Genomic DNA, 16,261 nt, shown 5'->3' on the forward strand with positions numbered 1-16,261 from the left:
AATAATAATAATTAAAATACTATTATTGTCAATTTATCTATTTGTTATTTTTAATTACTAAAATAAATTGACAGATATAATAATATTAACAAAAAATTATAATTATTATTATTATTATTAATATAACTACTATGTTTCTACTATTGTTTTCATATATTTATAAAATTTATTTTATACAATATTAAATGGTCTTCTGAAAAAGTTTGAAGGTAAGTAAAATATAATTATAATGCATTAGAAAATATTTAATTTAATTTAAAATTATCCCATTAATATTTCTTCATGCAATTTGAATTTATTTACAGTTAATTAACATTTAATTTATATTTTCCAATTAATTTTTGGAAATTAAATTCTTAGATAAATTAGACAAATTATTCTACGAATATTTCTTCGTAGAATTTAAATTTATTTATTGATAATAAACAATTTTTATGCGATTTCCAATTAATTTTTGAAAATTAAATTTACTCTTTAAAAGTTGACATAACCTCAATTTCTTCTGCATTCTTTTTCTATTTTATATCAAAGCGTTGCTTTTTTTATTACAAAAGAAAATAATTACATAAAAGGAAAACAGTTTTATATTTTTACAATAAATAAAGATTAATAAATAAATTTCTTTTAATTTATTTATTATTTTTATTTTTCAGGAAGTTCTCCAGTCATGTAAAAACTACGTAATTTTTGCGGCAATATTTAAATATCTAAAAAAATTTCTTTAGTAGAAATTATTTTTTTGTAAACCCGTTTATCCTGAATAAATAAAAAAATAAATACTTTTGTTAAATAATTTTTTTCAACGTTTTTAATTATTATTTTGCAAATATTTTTGTAAAAATACTTGTTAATTAATTATTGAATAAGTACTAAGATGAATAATTTTGAACCTTATTTTTTTCAGATGCAGGATGAATATTTATTATAATAATTAAATTTAATTTATCAAAAAAATACTACTTAATTTTTGAAAATTGTCTTTTCTTTTTTAATGTTAACATAACCTGAATTTCGTATACATTTTTTTATATTTCTTATTCTAAAACGTTGCTTCTCTTATTACAACAAAAATTAACTACTTGAAAAGTGAAAAACCATTGTTTTTTAATAAATAAGTGTGAATGAATAAATTTCCTTAATTTTTTTTATTAGTTCTATTTCTCAGGACTTCCCCAAGTCACATGTATCTTTGGTCATTTTTGCGGCAATATTTTAATATCAAAGACCTTCTTATTTGTAGAAATTATTTTTATTTTTGGGATAATTGTTTTCAAAATATAGTTATTTTGCAAATATTTTTGTAAAATTTTTAAAAAATATGATAAAAAGTTTGCTTTCTTCTCTTTCGTACTCTTAAAAGTTTCCTTTTTTATTTTTTAATACCTATTAATTGATTATTCAATAAATACTGAGGTGAATAATTTTTTTACTTATTTTTTAGATGCAAAATACAAATTTTTTATATTTAATTTAACGACAAACATCATTATCTGCAACGAATTTTTATTAATTTGACGAATTAAAAATTAAGTCAGTTTAAAATATGCAAGAAATGATTTTAATAAATTATTCCACTAAGGTTTCTTTACGAAATTTTATTTATTTGCTGTTAATTAACATTTTTTTTACATTTCCTAATTAATTTCTGGAAATTTTATTTTCTCTTAGAATGTTGACATAACCTCAATTTCGTCTGCATTCTTTTTCTATTTCTTATTTTAAAGCGTTGCGTTTCTTATTGCAACAAAAATTAACTATCTGAAAAGGAAAGTAGCTTTGTTTTTTACAATAAATAAAAGTTAATGAATACATTTTTTAAATGTATTTATTAATTTTATTTTTCAGGACTTCCCCTAAATTGTGTCAGACATTGTAGAATTATTACAATTACATATTCAGTTAAATATAAAACTACTGCAAAAAAACTATTCCTTAAAAAAAGAAAACTTGTTTAATTTTATACCGAAGAAATGAAACAACATTTTAAGAAATAAGTAAATTTATTTTTTTTAATATAGCATTAAACAGATTTTTTTAAAAACATGAATTTAAATTTAATTTTTTGAAGATGAAATTTCATCGCATTGAATGATTGGAGATGAAACTGGTGTGGTATATATGTCATAAGGTGAAGAAGGAGGAGATGAACCTACAGAAGGTGCAGGTGAAGTTGGAGGCGTATAGTATAATGAACTTGTCGGTGAAGAAGGTGGTAACGATGAAGGCGAATTACGCGATGAATTTGATGGTGATGGCGGAGATGGTGATGACGGAGATGGCGATGACGGAGATGGCGATGACGGAGATGTTGATGTTGGATTAGGTGCTGCAATTTAAAATTTAATTATCTTAATTTGTATCTTGGTTGTTTGCTACGACAAAGGGTTTAAAACCAAAGAGAAATTACTTGTAAATAATTATCACAAACACTTACACACATTCTCTTGACAGTTAGCCATTTTCAAGTTTGAAAATATAGGTTAAAAACCAGCTGCTGTGACTCAAATTTATAGTTTATAGAAACTAACTAACCGCAAAGATTGCCAACTTAACAATTCATAATTGAGAAAGAGAGTTTAAGGTTATGAATTTTTTTTTAAACCATATTACTATTCGTAAAAGAACATTTTTCTATAAGTTAAAGATAATTAGCAGATAAATTTAATAAATTATTCGACTAATGTTGCGCAATAACATTTTTATTCATTTACTGTTGATCAATATCTTTTTTCTATTTTTGAATTGATTTTTAAAGTTAAAATTTTTTTAAGATGTTAACATAACCTCAATTTTAATTACATTATTTTTTTTAATTTAAAGCTTTGTATCTAATATTACAAAAAACTAAACTAAAAAGAGAAATAGCATTATTTTTGTCAATAAATATAAATTAAAAATAAATAAACTTCTATTAATTTATATATAGATTTTATTTTTCAGGACTTTCCCTTGTCATATGTGTAGAATATCACTTTTGCGGCAATATTTAAATATCTCAAAATTAGTTATTTATAAAAATTGTTTTTTTTGAAGAATAATTATTTCTAAAACTTTTTATAAAACATTTGGAAAATATTTATGTATTCATAAAAAAACTTAATTTCCAGAAGCATCTTCCGGAAAAAATTAACTTTCAAAATAAAGAATACATTTTCCGGATAATTTCCGTAATCCTTCCACATGGGATGTTAGAACACCTATGATTGTTATTCTTTGACTTTGTTGAGATTTTTTAGACGCATCTTTTAATCCCTTATTTGACACTTTTCGTTCATATTATAGCCAAAGATATTAAACTTTTATAAATCTAAAATTTTTAAAAATAAGACTTTTTAGAAAATGTTGTTAAAAAATGTATTAGGGTGGCTCTTATTTACCATGTTGAAGATAACTTTTTGGCCCCCCTCTACATCAAATCTTTGGCCCAAATTAAGAAGAAATTCGATAAGAAAATTGATTTTGAGATTGATTAACCCTCTCTCGTAAGCGCCTACTTTTTCCATTTAAAATACATGGGATTTTACAAACTTTTGGTTTTTTTAAAATAATTTTTCTACTTAACAAAATTTTTTAAATTGGTTTTTAGATTCTTAAAGTGCACACTTTTACCTTTAAAAGGACTTAAAATACAAGATTTTCGGTTCATAATTGAATAAGTTATAAAGCTTTGAATATAGAGATTAATAGATTCAGCCAAATTACAGGGCATAAAGTCAAGAATAATTTCAATTTAAAAGTCAACGTTCGGTTTTAATAGAGAGTTTTGATTTGGAAGATCTTCAACATATTCTAATATGTTTTTAAATACACTGAAAGACAAAAATTTTGATTAAAAATAGGTGTAAGATAGAATTATAAAGTTTTTAATTTATTTGTCTTCATTTAATTATAATTGTTTTTAACGTGAAGTAATTATTTTAAAATCGTTTCAGATTGACGGTAATAAATCACCACATGACTAAAATTTCATAGTGAAATTATTATTAATTATTATTAGAATGCACATTTTAGGAGTGTTAAAACTTAGTTAATTTTTTATTTCTATAAACGTAGAAATACAATTTCGTTCTCTATAGCTCTTTTCGATTCAAGAGTTAGCAAAAATCTGTTCTTGTAATCCTCTGCCACGACAGAACCAGCCTAACCCAATATTAACTATTTTATTCATTTAATTGATAATTTAAATTTTACCGCTTTTGTAGTGCTGACTCTATCGACAGAGGAGCGATTTACACACATGCGTCATATTTAACCCTCTAGCGCATGACTTTCCACCGAAAAAGTGGTTTCCAAATGCATACATTTCTCTTAAAGTTGAATTTGTTTCAAACTTGGTATCTAGGGGTTTTTAGGGATGCTGATTACGAATCCGAAGTCAGTTTTTAAAAATTCAAAATGGCGAATCCAATATGGTGGATGACTTTTTCAAAAATTGTTGGATTTTTATAAAACTTGTTATCTAAGAGTTTTTGGGGTCGCTGATTACGAATCTGAAGTCAGGTTTTAAAAATTCAAAATGGCGGATCCAATATGACGGATGAATATTGAAAAAATTGTTGGATTCTTATAAAACTTGATATCTTGGGGTTATTCGAGTCGCTGATTTACGAATCTGAAGTCAGTTTTTGAAAATTTAAAATGGCTGATAACTATTTTCAAAAATTATTGTAATAAGTTATTTTAATGGTATAATATTCTTTGTTAAATTTTTTTTGACAAATTAGAAAGAGATTAAAAAAATTTATTTAAAAATTTCCAATTTAAGATGTTTTACAGGGTGCCTACTAATCGGGAAATAGCCGGGAATTTTAATCGACCAGAAATAAGCCAGGAATTTCATGCCACAAACCGGGAATTTTTTCACCAAATTAAAAAAAGTTTTATTATTTTAATTTGTTTTTTAAAAATCGCTTTCAATTAAATTTTTATAGACATTTATACTGTTCTCTAAATTTGTTTTTAAAAAATCGCTTTTAATTAAATTTTTATAGACATTTATACTGTTCTCTAAATTTGAATTAAATTTGAGTTAAACATAATTAATTTGATAGTAAAAAATCAGTCACGGATTTAAATTTAGTATGTAAATAAATAAATAAAAAAATTATCGAAAGCATAGAAATTTTATAAAATTCAACTGAAAATAATTAAATTTGTTAAAAAATTTCATTAAAAACTTTGTAACAAATTGAATTTTCAAAGTATTTTAATTTAATAATTGATAAATAATTGAATTTAATAAAGAGTCACATTCTAATGTATTCATCTGTCTTAGTGCGAAGATTAATAATTAAAATTTTTATTGGTTAATTTAGAAAAAGATACACACGTACAATTTTTTAATAAAATTCAATTTTCAACAAGTTTTTTTTTAAATTCTGAAAAATAAGATTTTTGAAATTTTTTAATTTTATTGTTTCAAGATAATATTGAATTTTTATAAACAACTGATTTAATATTTATGGAATAATTAAAATTTCTTTACATTCTATTAAAAATAATTCAATTATTTTAAAGAATTTTATTTAAATTTCTCGAAAATAATCAAGAGAAGTTAGTCACCGTAATTTTAATTTTATTTTTTAAAATTTCTTCGCCATATAGAGTAAACCAGACACTAGTCGGTCACTTAGGAAAATCTTTTTATGAATACTGTTTAAAAATTACAATTAAAATTTTTTTTAATTTCTTTCATGTGTCGATAAACCGGTTGTACTCAGAGAGGTTTTCTACAGTTTCCCTCTTCTCTGGCGAGAAAACCCATTGACGGGTGGTCCAGGCGTAATGCGAGTACTCCTAATAAAGTCGGCTGTAGACGCAAAATTAGGTTAATATATAGAAAATTTCTAAAGTAGAATGGTTATGCTTAATCCAAAAAAGTATTTCTCGGGGACTCTTGTCGAAGTGCGTAAGGCCAATAGGGCAGGAGTATAAACAATAAAAAAAAAAAAAAAAAAATTTAAAAAAGAAAGTAGGAATCCAACAGTAGTCGGCCACCTAAACCGACAGTAATCGGCCACTTAAAAAAGCTTCCAAAAACCGTACAGAAATTTTTTTTTTCAATTACAAAAGCTTACATTTTTTATGATTACCTTAGAAATGATTAGCAACTGTCTTTCAATGTATTTAAAAACCTATTAAAAATATTTTGAAGATCTCCCAAATAAAAACACCGGATTAAACCTAAACCTTCGACTCTTAAATTAAAATTTTTCTCGACTTTATGTCCTACGAAAGGTATTCACCTTTCTAAACAACGAGTGTGTCCGATTTTTGCACTTTAACTAGTAAAATTTGGCTAAATTTATTAATCTCTATATTAAAAGCTTTATAACTTATTCAATTATGAACCGAAAATCTTGTATTTTAGGTCATTTTAAAGGTAAAAGTGTGAACTTTAAGAATCTAAAAACCGATTTAAAAAATTTTGTTAAGTAGAAAAATTATTTTTAAAAAACCAAAAATTTGTAAAATCCCATGTATTTTAAATGGGAAAAGTAGGCGCTTATAGGAGAGGGTTAATCAATCTCAAAATCAATTTTCTTATCGAATTTTTTCATAATTTGGGCCAAAGATTTGATGTAGAGGGGGGCCCAAAAGTTATCTTCAACTTGGTAAATAAGAGCCACCCTAAAATGTATATCAGTAATTTTAAGTCTCATAAGTCATAACCAAGGTGTAGAGAATTTAACATCGCTTCGATTTACGTATTTTGAACCTAATTTAAACAGAAGTCACGAAATTATTGGTTTTATGAAAATAGAATATTGTCGACAATATCATTTTCTGAATTTTCTTACTTAAAAATTTTCCCACAACTATTAAGGTATTAGTCGCGCAGTTGGCTCTGGTAAAAAGTTTACCGGGCCCCTTATTAGAGTGGGGCAGTAAGAGTGAGAGAGATAGTTTAACTCCCCACTCTATTCGTTCGTATGAAAATTCATATAATTTAGTTATTTTTTCAACTTTCTTTCAATATATTTATAGTTTGGCGCGGTCAAAAAATGTCATGTTTTTTATTTATTTGCTTCATCTGGAGATGCCGCAAGACTCGAAATTTTCGAGACGAGACGAGACAATCATCGTCAAGACCAAGACCAAGATGAACTTTTTTCTCGTCTTGTCTATTCAAGACGAGACAAGACAGTAAGTGTCAAGACCAAGACAAAATTCAAGACTCAAAAAATATCGTTAAATGCAGTGTACGTTTAGAAAAATACGAAAAAATAGCACTTGAATAAGTTGTTATTCTATAAAATATAGTAAAATTACATCTATATTTTATGGAATTACTCTGTGAATTTTCCCAAGTGCGAAATGCCAAGACTGCAAAAACGGCCCATCATTGGTGCAGTAATGTCTGCCGAGAATTGGCAGTAGTTACTGGGCCATTATTGGTGTCCAAAACGTCCCATTACTGGGCCAATGATGGCGCCGATGGTCAGAATTTCAAATTTTTTAAGACTGGGCCAGCTCTCGGCCCAATAATGGCACATTCATGGCAAAGTTTATCAATGTTTAATGGCAAAAGACAATTGCCAGTGATGTGCCGACCATCGACCCAGTAATGGCTCATTATTGGCACTTTAATGGCAAAAAATTTGTATCGTTCATGGCAAATTATAATTATCAGTATTGGGGAGTAGCTTGGCTCAATAACGGCACAATATTGGCAAAGTTGATCAATCTTTAATGGCAAAATTCAATTACCAGTGATGTGACGAAGATCGGTCCATTAATGGCACTTTAATGGCAAACATTTTGTATCCTTGATGGCAAATTATAATTGCCAGTATTAGGGCGTAGCTTGGCCCAATAACGGCACATTCACGGCAAAGTTGATCAATCTTTAATGTCAAAAGACAATTGACAGTGATGTGACGAAGATCGGCCCATTAAAGGTACATTAATGGCATTTTAATTTGGTAAAATTTTTTATAAGAATTTAATTTTAAGAAACATTCAGTTATTCAATAAATTATTTATTTTGTATTTAAATAATTAAATAAGCTTGAAAAGGATTCAAATTAAAATATTTGAAACTTTGAATTTTCTATATTTTTAACTGTCAATTTTAAAGAATTAATTTTTTTGAAAAAGTTTAATTAAGTATTAATTTAAAAAAGAAGTTATTAATGTTTTCAAATAATTTTACAATTAAAAAAATTCGTAAATAAATGTAACAGAAACCTTTTTTAGAGTAAAATTTTTCCTTTGTTATCTAAAAATTAAGAAATTTTCAATTTCACTTTCAATTAATATTTGCAATTGACAAATAGAATTTACAAACATTTTTTTCCTTTATTTTTTTTAAAATTCTTTGAATTTTTCTTAAAGCAATTGTAATTAAGAAATAGACATGATGCAAATTATTTCCTTAAGAAAATTTATTGAATAAATGAATGTTTTTTAAAATTTAATTCTTATAATTCAATTTTAAGAAACATTTAGTTGTTCAATAAATTATTTATTTTTGCATTTAAATAATTAAATTCTCGTAGAATTTTCTAGTAAAAATTGATTTCAAAATGGATTCTAGTCAAATTTTTAGATAACAATTAAATATTAAAAATATACCATGAATTTTGATATTAAAATTTTTTTAAATTAAAACGCCAATGATGTGACGAAGATTGGCCCATTAAAGGCACATTAATGACACTTTAATGGCAAAAATTTTGTATCTTTGATGGCAAAATATAATTGCCAGAATTGGGGCGTTGCTTGGCCCAATAATGGCACATTTACGGCAAAGTTGATCAATCTTTAATGGTAAAAGACAATTGCCAGTGATGTGACGAAGATCGGCTCATTAATGGCTCATTATTGGCACTTTAATGGTAAAAAATTTGTATCTTTCATGGCAAATTATAATTGCCAGTATTGAGGCGTAGCTTGGCCCAATAACGGCACATTCACGGCAAAGTTGATCAATCTTTAATGGCAAAATTCAATTGCCAGTGATGTGACGAAGATCGGTCCATTAATGGCTCATTAGTGGCACTTTAACCCCTTCGCTGTTTGGAAAAATATTCATTTTAGTACCCCAAAATGTCCATCAAAATCTTTTAAATTGTTATATTACTTAAAAATGATAAACAATTATTTATTTATTACTTTTTCTAGTATCATTGATACCTATAGTATGTGAATAATGATATAAAAGAATTTATTTTATAATTTAAATAACAAATTTCTATCATTTGCTAAAACTTTCACGACCCAACGTTAAGTCGTTAACAGGCAACGGGTTAATGGCAAAAATTTTGTATCTTTGATGGCAAAATATAATTGCCAGAATTGGGGTATAGCTTGGCCCAGGAATGGCACATTAATGTCTATCATTTTGTATCTATGATGGCAAATTATAATTGCCAATATTGGGACGTAGCTTGGCCCAATAATGGCACAGTATCGGCCAGTGTAGTGTAGCTTATAAGAACCCTTTTGCTTCCTCGGCTTCAAGTCAGAGTAGCAGAGTGGTCAGAGTGTTAGGCTGTGGTACGTCAGGTTCAGGTATCGATCCCCGCGAGAGGTAAGAATTTTTCAAATATTTGTAAGTTTGCGTTTAATTTAGGGAAATAAGCCGTATAAATGTTATAAATTAATTAGTTTATTGAATAAAAAAAAATTTATTTTTATTTTTTTCTAATTTTGTCAACACTGGGGGAGTAATGGCAGCCAATATTGGGCCATTAATGTCTGCTGAGATCTGGCTGCCAATAATGGGCCATTAAAGTCTGCCGAGATCTGGTGCCAATATTGGGCCATTAATGTCTGCCGAGATCTGGCTGCCGACGTCCAACCGCTGTTAACACCACAAGAGTCGGCGCAAAGTCGGGCCAATATTGTCTGCCAAGTCTCGATGCCAGCTTTGCCAATACTGGGCCAGTGTTGGGCCGCGTTGGTTTTTGCACTTGGGTTAGTTATAAAACTAAAATTGTGGTTTAATGTAAAATATAAGACCACCAAAATTTTCATAAATTTAAAATCTCTATTCATGGAAAAAATAAAATTAAAAAAAAATTTTTTTCGCCATTTTTCAATCTACCATGTAAGTATTTAATTATTTAAAGAAAGAAAAAGTTTTTAAATTGTTGATCATATATTAGCAAAATCTTAAGATAAAATTATGTCATCAACAACTGATACTCCTGAAGTAACTTTTTGCGTCTTTCGAGAATATTTTCAGGGAATACAATTTAAAATCTTTTGAAATTCAATAATTTCTACAAATTGCATGTAAACTCAACTATTCTAAGATCCAATTATTTTTCAGTTTTTAAGTAAAATGATTCTCTGAATATTTTATAAATAACAATTTTATGAAACTTCTTCAAGATTTAAATTATTTAAAATAAAATTAATTTCAGCTTCTGTAAAGATCAATTTTATTGTCAGAAATGGAAAAAATTTAAAGTTTAGCATTAATATTTGTGGTTGATTTTAAAGTTTATAAGCAGAACATGGAAAATTCAAAAAGAATTAAATGTTTTTAATATCTTCAAAGGTTGCTGGGCATCAAAAATCAGATCTTTTTCCTTCAATTCTACAAATGTAATACTTATTCCAGTATTTTTGATAATATTCTCTGATTTCCTTGAATTTCTCGTCTTGCGGCAACACTAGTTTCATCTAATTGAATACTTTGGTAGTTTTGTTTCAAAATCTGACGATTAGTTATATAAATAATTATTTAAAAAAATCAATACATGCATTGGGTGCTCCCTCCATACAAAATGTATGAACTTTGAATTTATTTTTTGAAGCTTTGAAACGGTCAAAATTAATGAAATTGGTCTCATTCTGTAGATAAATACTTTAGGAATAAGTATGCAAAATTTAAAAAAAATTTGACGAAAACCATTTTACGCGACTAATACCTTAAGCTATTTTAACCACATTATAGTAGAATATTTAAAAAACATAGATTAGACAAAGATTAAAATATAAAATATTTACGAAAAGAAAGGTAAGCTTCCATCTATAAATTACGTAACGTTTAATTGGGAGAGGACAAAAGAATTATTATTAAAATCTTTAAAGCATTTTCAAATTATATTTTTTTATTTTGTTACTTGGAACAATAGTGTATTTATGTATGTGTATATGTGTAAATGTATGTATGTACTAATATATATACATATATTGTATGTGTACGAATGTGTGTGTCTGAATGATATAATCATTTTTCTCGGTAGTTTTCAAAAATCTATAATTTTTGAAATATTTTTTTTATTTTCCGCTATTTTAACAACATCTTTATTCTTTCGTACGATTAAAAATTGAATCTTCTTCTTTTCTCTTTTCACTTCAATTTTTTCTATCTTGTGTACCTCATTGCTTTGTATTTCTTCTCTTTCTTGTCTGTCCTCTTTTTCTATTCTTGCTTCTCTTTTTCCTCTTTTCTCTTCAATTTTTTCTATCTTGTTTATCTCATTGCTTTGTATTTCTTCTCTTTCTTGTCTGTCCTCTTTTTTTATTCTTTCTTCTCTTTTTCCTCTTTTCTCTCCTTCTTCTCTTTTCTCTTCAATTTTTTCTATCATGTTCATCTCATTGCTTTGTATTTCTTCTCTTTCTTGTCTGTCTTCTATTTCTTTTCTTTTTCCTCTTACCTCGACTTCTTCTTTTTCCTCTTCTTCTTTTCTTTCTACTCTTTCTTCTATTTCTTCCCTTTCCTCTTTTTCTTCTCTTTTTTCTCTTTCCTCTTCTCCTTTGCTTTTTACCCTTTCTTCACCTCTTTCTCTCTGCTCTTCTGTTTCATGTATTTTTTCTACTTTCTTACTATAATTGTGTTCAATAAACATTCTCCTCATTTCTTCTTCGATCTCCTTCTTATGAACTATTTGAAGATGATTTTGCATGGTCAATTTCGTTACTTGGAGCTGTCCACAATGTGGACAGTAAATCTCCTTTGATTTTTTTATGCCTTTATATGTTAACACTGAAAATATTAAATAATACTAATGTATTATAAATTAAAGTCGTATATGTGTGAGCATACATGTGAATGTTTCTTGTGCAAATGTGCCAGTATATATGTGTATATTTTTGTGTATATGTAGGAGTATATATGTGTATGATTTTGGGTATATGTGGGAGTATACATGTGTATGTTTCTTGTGTGTATGTGGGAGTATACATGTGTATGTTTCAGGTGTATATGTGTGAGTATACTTGTGTATACGTGGGAGTATACATGTGTATGTTTCATGTGAATATGTTTGAGTATACTTGTGTATGTTTCATGGGAATATGTTAGAGTATACTCGTGTATGTTTCATGTGAATATGTGTGAGTATACGTGTGTATGTTTCATGTGAATATGTGTGAGTATATGTGTGTATGTTTCATGTGAAAATGTGAGTATAAACGTGTATGTTTCTTGTGTATATGTGGGAGTATACATGTGTATGTTTCTTGTGTGTATGTGAGTATACATGTGTATGTTTCAGGTGTATATGTGTGAGTATACTTGTGTATGCTTCTTGTGAATATGTATGAGTATACGTGTGTATGTTTCATGTGAATATGTGTGAGTATAAACGTGTATGTTTCTTGTGTCTATGTGTCAGTATATATGTGTATGCTTTTGGGTATATGTGGGAGTATACATGTGTATGTTTCTTGTGTGTATGTGGGAGTATACATGTGTATGTTTCAGGTGTATATGTGTGAGTATACTTGTGTATGTTTCATGTGAATATGTTTGAGTATACTTGTGTAGGTTTCATGTGAATATGTATGAGTATACGTGTGTATGTTTCATGTGAATATGTGTGAGTATATATGTTTATGTTTTTTTGAGTATATGTGTGAGTATACATGTGTATGTTTCTTGTGTATATTGTGTAGTGTTTCTTAAATAAATACTGAATTAAATCACTCACCTGTTGATGAGATTGGAAGTTCATTATTTTCTTCTTCGATTCTTTCTTCTTCTACAACATTTGTAATGTTGTGGGCACTTTGTAAATGTTTTTGAAGAGAAGAAGGTCGTGTGAAAAATTTATCACATATGTGACACGATCTTTTCAGTTCTTTTTTTGCCTCTTTTTCAACTGAAACATATATGCAATATTACTATCTTGTTATTAAAGATCCCCTGATAGCAGGTAATGAACTATTCAAGTGTTACGTATGCTCCTAATCTTTTAGCAAGCTTTCGGTAAGCTTGTCCTGAAAGTTTTGATAGCTTACCTATTGTGCAACTTTGACACAAGATTGCTGCAAGTTTGATATGTCTATAACCCTTAGCAAGCTTGCTGTATAAAATTACTGCAGTATTACACGGCATACTGTCACCAAGCTTGACATGTTATCATCGTATCTGTTGCCAAGGATTATCATCATCAGTTGTAAAATAATATTGTAAATAGTTAGTTCAGGCGATGTATACTTAAACTCTGTGCGAGATAATTTGTGTACGAGAGTTGTAGTTTTAGTCATCTAGCAAGAAATTTGAGAACTAATATAGGTTTCTCTTATAATTCTCTAATTACCTGCTAGATGGCTAGAACTACATCTCTCGAGTACAACGTGTATTGCACACAATATTAGTATCCGTCCCTTGAACAAACAATTTACAATATTATCTTAACTGATAATGTTAATAGTTGTCATCTAGCACGATGCTAACGTGTCAAGCTTATTAAAACTATGCCGTGCACCTATTGCCATTAGTTAACACAGCAAGCTTGCTAAGAGGCAGACATATATCACACTTACATCAATCTTGTGAAAACATATATACGGTAGGGTTGCAAAATTTTTAGGTTGAGTGTGCCGCAAGCTTGTTGCGAGATTACGTGCTCTATGGTCGTACATATTCAAATAGTAAACATCAGATTTGCAGCTATTGAGTCAATCTTGAATGTAAGCTTACGTTGATCTTACTTTCAGTTTACAAATGAATTTCACGAATAACGCTAATGTTCATAGGAAGCTTACAAAAAATGATATGCTATGTGGCTTCCCTTCTGGTTATCAACATTTCCAGTTAAAAGAATTTTTCGGAGCACGCGAAAATAATTAAGGGTAATAGTACAATCCCATGTGATCAGAAAGCGTAAAAACGAAAGCAAAATTTCATAATTGCATGCAAGAGACTGTCAGATATTTTTAACCTTTTCTCTCATGAAATTTTGCTTTCGGTTTTACGCTTTGAAACTCACATGGGATTGTACTCTTACCCTTACTTATTTTCGCGTGCTCCCAATAACTCTTTACTGGAAATGTTCATAACCAGAAAGAAAGCCACATAGTATATCATTTTTTTGTAAACTTTTCTGCAAGTTTTTCAAGCTTACCGTGCTAACTTGCAGTGAAAACTAGAAATATATGTGACCGCGTCTGAGAAAAGGGACCTTATTAAAGTTCCTTTTCTCAGACGCAGTCACATAATATATGATCATAGGCTGAGCCCTTCTATCTGTAGTAATCTTAGGTACAAAAAATGCAAACCTTGATTTATAATCTCAAATCCTTGATCACATGTTCCTTTAACAAAAGCGTTGAGAAATTCCTCCATTTTTTGGTTAATTAAGTTTTGATCTTCTAAGAGCAGAACTTTTTTAAAACAATCCCAACCATTGAGAATAATTTGCTCCTTCTTCTTGTCTGGTGATGACAAGCGTTTAAAAGGAGATGCTAACGCCGGAGCATCTGATACTTCCTGGTAGATCTGCGAGATCATCTTTACCAAATTGTCTAAAAAAATTAATTTACTTTACTCATGACATCGACATGGTTACTAACCTCCTAATTAAAAAACTATACAATAACGTACATACATACATACATACATACATACATACATACATATACATACATACATACATACATACATACATACATACATACATACATACATACATATCCACAATCATACATACACATACAGACATTCACACACATACATACATACATTCATTCACACATACATACACACAATCATAAAAATTCACACATACATACATACACAATCATAAAAATTCAAACATACATACATACATACATACATACATTCACATATACATACATTCCTTCAAATATACCCCACATACATACATTTATTCACACATACACACATACATGCATACATACATATTCGTTCTAACTTAAGCTTTGCATTCAAAATGCAGTTTTGCTCATGCCGTTAATAGTACCTAAGAAATGTACAGTGCTGGACTTCGTTCCAACGAACGTATGAAGCGTACGATTAAATCGCTCCAGCATGTTGTTGGTCCGGCGCATAGATTTGTATACAGAAAGCTGTTTCGGGTCTGTTTTGCCAAGCCACTGCCTTTTGTAATAATCAATGAATGTAATTAAGGAGTCTTTTATTTCAGTGCTAAACTGGTTCAACGGTAGTTTGTCGATCAGGCGGTAGAAAGTCGGTGCGATTTCCAGGGGAGGCAGTAAGCATAAATTTTTTACCTTAGCGATGAAATTCTGAACGCTTAAGTTCTTAACTTTTTGCAAACCTAATGATGCCTCTTTTTTGGTAATTGCCTATAAAATTAAGAAGGAGAATTAATATTGAACTCCAATAATATGGGTGAATTAAAGTGGATTGGAACTTTTATGCTCTGAAATTTCCAATCAATTTTGTTTTTTTCGTATTCGTAATGAATTCTTTTACTTTTGTTCACGTATTAATTTCTATTTAATTCGATTCTTTTTCACTACACTGAAAGAATTTTAGGCAGGCTGCTGGCTTTTCATGTCCGAAATTAGTGCCCCTTGCGCAGGGCTCGCAGCTCACCTCAAAAAAGCAAGCATCTACTTCCGAAAGGTGAGCAGCTGCCCCTGAGAAGTTGCTGCTTACCTTTCTGGAGTAGATTCTCGCCTTTTTGAGGTTAACTGCGAGCTTGAGGGAACTTTAGAGGCACTCATGTAAAGCCTACAGCCTGCCCAAAATTTTCTCAGTGTACGTGACGAAAGTCTGCACTTCCTTTAATGCCGTTTAGGGGAATCAAGTTAAGTACAGGGCATTAACTACGCAACTAATGATTCTGTTAAATGGCATTAAAGAAATTTAAGATTCTGGTCACGTGCTTATTACAGAGAATTTAATTGGGTAGAGACGAACAAGCTAATAACAGCAAAAGCAATTCATTATGATTATGGACAAAAATGGAATTGGTTTGAAGTTTAAGGATATAGAATTCATTTATTCAACAATACTTACTTTGATACTGTGAAATCTGCATCCTTGATTATGCTTTTCTAAAATGTTTTTGATAGACTTCATTTCTGC

The 16,261-nt window shown here is 28.7% G+C and overlaps 1 protein-coding gene across 1 annotated transcript; it reads right to left on the bottom strand.

Moving 5' to 3' along the window:
• Window positions 1-2,054: 2,054 nt before the first annotated feature.
• On the bottom strand, window positions 2,055-14,695 carry LOC122502319 (early growth response protein 1-like). The gene is made up of 4 exons (XM_043612305.1): window positions 14,464-14,695; window positions 12,891-13,061; window positions 11,738-11,944; window positions 2,055-2,326 (listed from the first exon to the last, which is right to left on the bottom strand). Exons 1-4 carry the CDS (start codon window positions 14,693-14,695, stop codon window positions 2,055-2,057), a joined length of 882 nt encoding a protein of 293 aa, XP_043468240.1.
• Between the last annotated feature and the right edge of the window lie 1,566 nt (window positions 14,696-16,261).

This window comes from Leptopilina heterotoma, unplaced genomic scaffold (assembly GCF_015476425.1).
Source record: "Leptopilina heterotoma isolate Lh14 unplaced genomic scaffold, ASM1547642v1 Lhet_227, whole genome shotgun sequence".
NCBI lineage: Eukaryota > Metazoa > Arthropoda > Insecta > Hymenoptera > Figitidae > Leptopilina > Leptopilina heterotoma.